The 9,459-nt window shown below is 34.4% G+C and overlaps 1 protein-coding gene across 1 annotated transcript; it reads left to right on the forward strand.

Annotated features, from left to right (window-relative positions):
- Positions 1-546: 546 nt before the first annotated feature.
- Positions 547-2,965, forward strand: LOC127787697 (B3 domain-containing protein Os03g0120900-like). Its single transcript, XM_052315764.1, has 2 exons — positions 547-1,790; positions 2,511-2,965. Exons 1-2 carry the CDS (start codon positions 929-931, stop codon positions 2,519-2,521), a joined length of 873 nt encoding a protein of 290 aa, XP_052171724.1. The 5' UTR covers positions 547-928; the 3' UTR covers positions 2,522-2,965.
- Positions 2,966-9,459: the final 6,494 nt, after the last annotated feature.

Here is a 9,459-nt window from a genome sequence, read left to right on the forward strand (position 1 = left end):
CCTGTTTTTAAGTGGGCCGATTTGGCCCGACCCGTTTGCCATCTCTAATCTGTCACCATTGCCTCTTCGCCACTCCTTCATCGTTCACTATGCACTATCTCCTCCATTTCTGTGTGTATATATATATTTAACACACACACATATTAATGTTTATTATGTTAATGTATTTAATATTTTTATGAATTAAACTTAAATTTAAACATAAAATATTATATTAATATATATTTTTAATAATTATTTATAATTTATTAACATATGATTGTAATAATTTTAGTAGTTAGATATTAATTTATAATTTATTTTTATTAAAATTAATATATTTATAAATTTTATTTGATTATTTAACTTTTCAATTCTAGTTTGTTTGTTAAGTTATGATAGTTTATTAGATTTTTCAAATCAAATATATAATTATATAAATGATAATTTAAAATATATTTATTTAAATATATTATCAACTTAAATATTAATTAATTTTTAAATTTTATACAATTTATACATAGAAAGACTTATAAATTTAAGTAAAGAAAGGGTAAGTCAAGCAGCCTCTTAAAAAAAAAAAACCAGTATACAACGACGGGGTGGGTGTCGTGCTGCGCTATGAAGTAGAATTATTGGTAGAGCGCAGCAGGAAGTTTTGGCCATGGAAACCGCGTAACTTGGCTGCAGCTCACACAGTAGCATAGCCATCTCTGGCTGTCTTTTCATGGCGAAAAGGGAGTAGAAAGAAAGGAGGAGCCTCTTCTTGGGAGCGGCACGCGTGAAATTAATGCTTCCGTGTTGGAATTCTCTTGGTCAAATATCGAAGCACAAACACCCACCTCGTGAGCCATGATGATCGTGTTTTACATTTCTTGCTTTGAAATTAATTAATTATTTATGATTTGATTTCACGGCTGGGGAGGAGTTGAAATCCAATTCGAAGGCCATGCCAGAGAGTACTAGCAGCCAAGGGTTTTATGGAGAGGACGACAGGGTCACGAAGATGCAACTGGCTTTCTCTTCCCCTTCATCTAATTCGTCACCATCGTCTTCTTCCCTTCCGAGATGCGGTGAAAATGGCGATGGGCTCGGTGTTCTAGTGAAGAAAGAGCACATGTTCGGGAAGGTGGTGACGCCAAGCGATGTCGGGAAGTTGAACCGGCTGGTGATCCCCAAACAGCACGCCGAGAAGTTCTTCCCGTTGGATTCTTCGACCACCGACAAGGGCCTGCTCTTAAACTTCGAGGATCGGAGCGGGAAGCCATGGCGATTCAGATACTCCTACTGGAGCAGCAGCCAGAGCTACGTCATGACCAAAGGCTGGAGCCGCTTCGTCAAGGACAAGAAACTCCACGCCGGCGACGTCGTCTCCTTCCATCGCGGAGTCGGCGAGTCGGCCAAAGATCGACTCTTCATCGACTGGAAGCACCGCCCACGGCCGCCGGAGCTTCCCCATCTCTTCTCCTTCCGCAGATCCATTCAACCTTGGACGAATCAACCCCCCTTCAGCCCCGCAATTTACCTGAGATCAGCACCGGCAGATGTGATCAGGCCACTGGTACAAAGCGGGGAGCCTCATGAACCCGTAATATTCGAGTCAGTGCCGGTTAGGGCCCAGGGAAAGGCTGCAGCGGCTGTAAAGAGGGTGAGGTTGTTCGGGGTGAACATGGAATGCCCCATTTCAGAGAATGATGGAAATGCCCCATGTAATAATCCCTATTCTGCAATGGCGCCTCCCATTTCTTCCTCTTGGATTCCGCCGCTCCAATTGAGGTTACGCAATTCGTCCAACTTGTTCGACAACGAAGGTAAGACAGCGAATGGGTCATTTTGATTTCGATTGTTGAGGCAACAACGTCACAAAATATATGTATACATGTGGAAGACCCAGATTGGGGTTCTTTTATTTGTTTCAGAATTACTGTCGCCTGTCGTGTTAAATTTGGTTTTCAAGCTTTTCATAATCGACGGGACAGGAGGGTTTCGAATTTTACATTCTTGTACATTACACACAAATAAATACACAGATTCACAGAGATGGGCGTGGTTCTATGCTCGTGTTCCTTTCTTGAAGCCTGCATTTCAGTGAAAGTGCATCCATTTAACCCCCCCCCCCCCCCCCCCCCCCCCCTCTCTCTCTCTCCCGAATCGCACGTACGAACAGCTGCAGACCTTGAAGAAAAAGATAGCTTTAAACATGGCTCCCTAATCTTGTCATTGATTTCGCAATTTAACTTGCTCCTTTCTTGTTCGTAAGTCCAGTCTTAAATCTTAATTAATTACTCGGCTCGGAGAAAGGGGCGGCTTTCACCGGGTGGTTGAATGAGAACAACTAAAGAACATGATCCTGCTGGCCATGTGTAGTTGCAAGGGATAAATGAATAGTATGGGGCATAATCATAATCGTATGCTCAGGCTATGTCTGGACAAGGATTTTAACCTTCGTTCCTTTCCTTCTTCATTGAACTTTATGAATATATATAGTGCAGAGAACCATTTTTCACTGAATCTTTTTGCTCTGATCACAGATGATATATAATTGAATCATGATTGGCCGATTTAGCTACTTCTGTGGCTTCTTGTAACTTCAGCCAGTTAATGAGGCACAAGTTACTTCCTAGAGCTAAATGGATATATGATGAATGATGCCTTTCAGTGCCGCTGCTGCTTGATGAATTCATGCATGAGTATATTACATACAGGCTCCTTCATTCGACATATCTCAATTACATACTTCAGCAAGGCTCCAGTATTACGTTGTAATCATATTTAACTATCAATACCATACTCCTGATAGTATAGTATAGTATAGTACATGATAGGGTATATATTGTTAAAGAACTACATATTTATGTACATGCACTGATATAGAGACTTTTCTTTTCCCCTTTTCCTGCTGTTGATATATGAGAACTATAAACTTCTATTGTAAAAATGGGTATTTATCCATGATTGAATATTATATGATCCATATATATTTTCATTTTGTTTTTCGTTTTTAACTATTCTTGATTGCATATTATATAATTAATCCATGTGTGTGTTTCATTTTGTTTCTCGTTTTTGATTTGCAATCCAAAAGTATTGTATTTCAAAAGTTAGGCCAGACAACCTTTTATCTCTCTAGGGTTTCTCCTCCCAATCTCCAACCTACCCTTTCCTGCAATCACCTCAAAAAGCCCTCCCTTAAAACCCTTTTTAAGTTTCAGATCTTCCCCAAGCCCCACTAGTGAGCTTCCAACTAACCTCCCCAGAAACCCTCTGTTGAAACCCTCACTCACTTGGTTATCTCCAAATCCCTATTTCTTTTCTTTTTCTTTTTCTTTTTTTTTTTTGCTATTGATTAGAGATAAGGCAAAGCCCACAACAAGAACAAAACAAGAGGGCTCTTACAAAACAAGACAGACAACCTAAGGTTAAAAGCATAAAGCTTAAACGAGCTCCAAGAGGCCTTTTGCCAACAAAACATCCCAGCACAACCAACAATTCCACAAAGCCAAATCTAACAAAAGCATACAAAGAAATATTTAAAGAGCAAGAATAAGGGGCTAATCTAGTTAGCTTAAGTAACTCGATGAAGGGTGTGAAGATGACCATAATGGGTTGCATCTTGCAAAGAAGAAACAAGCGCATTGGAGCTTTACTTTGAGCCACCTAAACAGTTGTGACAACAGCAAAAGGAACCAAAAACATTAAAGGTTGGATTAAGAAAGATCCCACCACAACCCTATTGCCTCTGATCTAGAGTTGGTCAAGAAACAAATTGGGAAGGGTCTTTCGTGAACCAATGTTGGGGTCCCAAGGACAAATGATCAAAGGGTATATCCATTGCTACAAATGAGACCCTTTGAGTGGTAGACATTTGAAAGAAGGGTTGTTGTGGGAAAGATGACCATGGTAGATGGTTTAGGAGTATAAAGGAAAGCAATACTGGGGTAAAGTGTTTAGGGTCTTTTTAAACCCATGATTAGAGGAAAATGATGCTTAGGGGGGAGGGATAAAGAGAAAAGTTGATTGTGATAATGGTTTGGGGGGTTAAAAGGGAAGTAATGTCAAGGTAAAAGGTTTGTGGTCTTTTAAACCCATGCCTATAAGAAGATGATGCTTAGAAGGGGCTTGTAATGGGAAAAAAAGGGGTACATAGTGGTGGTGTTGGTGGTAGAGACAATTAATTGTATGGGTAGGGAATGTTAGGAAGGGGAAGGTGTAATGACCCAACTCTCGGAGACTCCATAGGTGAGGACTTCAGGAGGGAGCATTAAAAGATGGTAATATGCCCTGCAAACTTGGAGTATTACAAGACCTAAAAAAGTTGTGAGACATGGAAATGAAGCCCAAAGGCCCAACAGGTTGTAGGAGGTCAAGGAAATAAGACGAAGGAGCAAGAGGTCGAGCAGAGACCAAGTGGGGAGGGCCCACTCAGTTATGTCAAGTGGGTACGACACTACTTTTGTTTCTCAAGCATAACTTTCTCATATGAGCTCTGATTGAGGTGATTCAAATTCTTGTGGAAAGATAAGAGAATTATCTACAAGTTTTATGTTTTGGGTTTTAAGAGATTCGAGTTGAATAAAGGTGTAAATTGGGAATGAAGTTGATGCACCTGCACTATCAAAGCTCGGAGTCAAGTATTGAAGGAAGATGGATCCGAACCAAGACAAAAGCCAAAAAAAAGGCATGACCAAGTGGGCCCCCACTCAGTTATGACTGAGTGGCCCCTCACTCGGTCATGGGGAGATCAATTTCCCACAACTTTTCATGACCCCACTCGGTTATGCCGAGTGGGTACGACACTGCCTTAGTTTTTTTGCCATAACTTTCTCATACGAGCTTCGATTGAGCTGATTCAAAGTCTTATGAAAAGCTAAGAGAATTATCTAGAACTTTCATGTTTTGTGTTTTGAGATATTCTGGCTGAATAATGGTGTAAATCGGGCTTGAAGTTGAGATATGGGAACCACTCAAAGCCGACCCAAGAAAAAGGGCAAAAGATGGCATGATCGGGTGGCCCCCCCACTCAGTCATGACCGAGTGGCCCCCCACTCGGTCATGGTCAAGTGGGCTTGGGCCAATCTCTCCTATTTTCCCTCTCAGATGGGCCGCGAAATCATCGAAATGGGCCGTGAGATTCTCGCCTTGATTCTCGCACGTCTTCTCTCTCTCCTCCGCTATAAATATGAGACCATGCCTTCATCACAAGGTACGCAATTTTGAGTTATTGAAGTACGATTTCCTCATTTTCTCTTGAGATCTAACTTAAGCATCGGAGGGTATGCGCGGGGACCCCCACCCGCGTCCTAACGGTGCTCTCGTTTTGTAGGTCACTCGGTCACCAAGGCCACTCGTCACCAAGGCCACTCGTCATCAAGGCCACTCGGTCACCAAGGCCACTCGTCATCAAGGCCACTCGTCATCAAAGCCACTCGGTCACCAAGGTCACTCGTCATCAAGGCCATTCGTCATCAAGGCCACTCATCACCAAGGTCACTCGTCACCAAGGCCACTTGGTCATTTTAGGCCACTCGGTCATTTTAGGCCACTCGGTCATTTTGGGCCACCAGATCATTTCAGCCCACTAGATCATTTTGAGCCACCAGATCATCAACTCTATCAGATTATCAGATCTGGACCTTTACCAAATCCAATTGCTTGTCAAGATTCTCATCAGCAAAGACACGACTCCCAAGACTCTTGCGTCTATCCGCAATTAAAAATAGATTGTTGTATTTTGGCAACAACAATTGGCGCCGTCTGTGGGAAACGCAAAACAAAAAGTCAACTTAAGAATGGAAAACACCTGTGGACACCGACGAACTCTCTCTCAAAGCGTAGAAACACTACAAGAAAATAACAATTTAGAGACGGATTTTTGAGACGGATTTGAGACGGATTGTTTTAAGACGGATTTTGAGACAGAAATTAATCTGTCTCTAATTTGAGACGAATTTAGAGAGGGAAGAAAATCCGTCTCTAATTAGAGAATGATTAATTTTCGTCTCAAATTAGAGACGGATTTTGAGACAAATTTAATCCTTCTCTAATTAGAGACGGATTTAGACACGGATATTAATCCGTCTCAAATTAGAGACGGAGTTTTTTCCCTCTCTAAATCCGTCTCTAATTAAAAATATATAAAAAATATATTAAGTGACAAAATAAAAGAAACTACAAAACTAAAAAACTCCAAAATATATAACAAATTTAATATATATATATATATTAAGATTAACAATATATTAAGTTAAAAAAATTAAATATAAATAAAAAAAATAATTGATATAAATATATTAAGTTAAGATGAACCCAAAATATTAATTTATATTTATGTGTATAAAAAAATAAAAAATATATGAACTATGCAATAGTTAACTATCGGTAATATTTATTAAATATAAAAAAAAATTATATTTTAATATTATAAAACTCAATAAATAAAGTAATTGTTTAAAAGATAATTTGTATATATTTTACATATAAAATAAATAATCTATTGTTAATAATATTTAAACTTAAAACTATTTCTAACATAGATTTAGTAGTTAATGATAATTGTTTTAAATTTTACATAAGTATTTATTTAGCATATATTAATTAATATTTTTCATTTCACTCAATAACTTTGAGTTTTGGCATAATTAATTAATCATTTGCTTAAAAATATGAAATACTAGTTTTTTATTTTTTCGTCCACTATAGTTTAGTAGCACTTCACATACATATGTTTCTATTTTTAAATTACATGCATATGTTTCTATTTTTAAACTACATGCATATGTTTTTAGTATTTACTTTGAATTTTGTAATAATATTTTAAAGTAAGATTAACAATATATGTATATCAAACAAACATAATGAGACTGTACATTTTCCTATAAATTAATGTCTATGTAGTATATATCGAACATGCATGATCTTGATTACTCATCAAATTATACATAATTTTAAATATATTTTTTTATAACCACATTAAGAAAACAATTCATAAGTTTGAATATATTTGTTTATAAATACATTAATAAAATGTTCCATAATTTTATCCCTTATCTTAAAAAAATATAAAAGAATCAAACTTGATATTATTAAATAATATCAATATATCATTATTTTGTGTTGATAAAAATATGGGTCAACCAAGACCCCCTAATAAAATTTTGTTCGATAAAGGAAACGATTCGTTCTGACAACTTCGGACCAAATGAATCCCTTTGAATTAGCCGATCTTACACAGGCGGGCTGGTTGGGAAGGGGTGAAACGTGGAGAAAATAATCGCTGAGAGATAGATTCTGGTCAAGACGGGCTGTGAAGCATGCTCCGGAGGAGATTGACCCTTCCCCAATTCAGTCCAGTCAAAAAGGGGAGGGCCCGTTGTCTAGACTGCATTTCGGGAGTTTGAACACCATCCCATTTCAACCAAAAATACAACCCTATCAAAGATATCTAACCTTCCTTCCTTATGAGTGGAAATTCCATCCCGTTTTCTCTTTTTTGAATAAAAAGCAGCCAGTAAATATATATATTAATACCCGTTCTTCCGTTATGACTTAAAATTAATCAACTAATGCATGACTTTATTATACTTGATTAATGTTTTATTTGAAATGAAATAAAACATAAACATTTAAGGTGTCAATTGATTATATACTTGTCTTACTCAATTATATAATAGAATGACATTAATATATTAAATATAATTTCTGTTTGTTTAATCAATTTTCTTTTAAAAATTCTTTTAGAATAATTTGGTTTCGAAGTAATCCTAAACAATAAGTAAATGAAATTCATATGGTCGAGGTACATTACTAATATATGTTTATTTTAATTAATATCTAAAATAATAAAATAATTTTTTAATTATAAATACTTAATTCATATTGAATATATTTAACTAATATCATTAAATATTATACATTATAGAATTAAAAGATTACATAACAATTTAATTAGGCTAGGCTAGCACTCTACTCGTTGATTTATTCTATTGGAACGATTTAAACTTAATTATAATTTATTTAATAATCTTATTAGTCATTGAAATAGAAAAAGTAAATAATTCATTAGAAAATAGAATGATAACTATATTTTTTCTGTACAACAAGATTATAATTAGTTACTTAACAGATTTATTTGATCCAGTAATTTAATTATATAAATTATTGATCTTAATTTCATGAAATTTCTCAATTATTCATATCAATTTGTATACTAGTATAGCACATATATATAATTCTTTTAGTATAGCATTTTAATTAATTGATTGACTATAGTATATTATTATCCTAATATAATATTTTTATAATTTAAAATTATTCTAATATTTTTTTCCTCAGGTGCATGTGTTTATATTTTGATCTTATATCAATATACTTTGAATGTTGTATTAAGATTTTGAATTAATAGTATACTTTATATATATCAAACATAATCAGCTTGTACATTTATGTAATAATGTATTTTGATATTTTAATTTTTTATTAATTCAACAAACAAGTTAGACAGTTAATTTTGATACTATTATTATCCTTTTTATTTATATCCAATTAGTAGAACAAACACATATATTTAATTATTATTCATAATAATATGAATAGTGTACTTAAAAAATAAATTTAAAAAATTGTAATTTTTAAATAAGCCTATAAATAAGTTATAAGTTTATAAATAAATAACATATCAATATATAATATTTTAAATATGTTACCTTTTAACATATAAAATTACGCTTTTTAAATGTTACAAATATGTGAGTAATTATTTATAAATTATCCACACATAATTACAAATGTTATATATGTATGAGTATCCATATATTTATAATGTTATACTTAAATTATAAAATTACGTTATTTTAATTTTTATAATTTAAAAATATTTATTTAATTTTAATTTATTTATAAATACAAATAATAAACCATCAAATTTTATTTCTTATAAAACATGAAAGGCAAAATGTGTGCATATGAATATTTTTTTTAATTTTATTACAGTATTTTTATAATAAATTTTAGATATATAAAAAAATATTAATAAAATAATGAAATATTTTCATAACTTAAAATATGTACTAAATTATGAACCGCACCCAACCCGCCGCCCCCCGAAATTTTTTTCCCTCCCAGGCAACACATCCCCCTCCCCTGCAAGCCTATTACCCTCACTGGTACTCTCAAAATAATAAAATATTTTTTAATATAAAATATGTATTAATATTTTGTTAAAATTTTAAAATATAATATTTCTTATAAATTTTTTTTATAAAAAAACAGTTTAAAAAATATTCAAATTTAATTAATAATTAATTAATTAAAAATTAATAAAAAAATAAAAAATAAAAAAACCTACCTACAAACCCATCCTCTCTTCTCTCCTATTTCCCATGCACCTGCAAACCCCTCCCCTCCCCCTGTCAATCTCGAAATCCCCTCCCTCCCCCCCCCCCACCAAAAAAAAATTTTCCATTTCCCTCCCTTATGCAAACC

Source organism: Diospyros lotus, chromosome 12, assembly GCF_014633365.1.
Source record: "Diospyros lotus cultivar Yz01 chromosome 12, ASM1463336v1, whole genome shotgun sequence".
In the NCBI taxonomy this organism is placed as follows: domain Eukaryota; kingdom Viridiplantae; phylum Streptophyta; class Magnoliopsida; order Ericales; family Ebenaceae; genus Diospyros; species Diospyros lotus.

Coding starts and splice junctions, on each gene's coding strand:
- LOC127787697 (XM_052315764.1), top strand. CDS start 929: ATGCCAGAGAGTACTAGCAGCCAAGGGTTTTATGGAGAGGACGACAGG.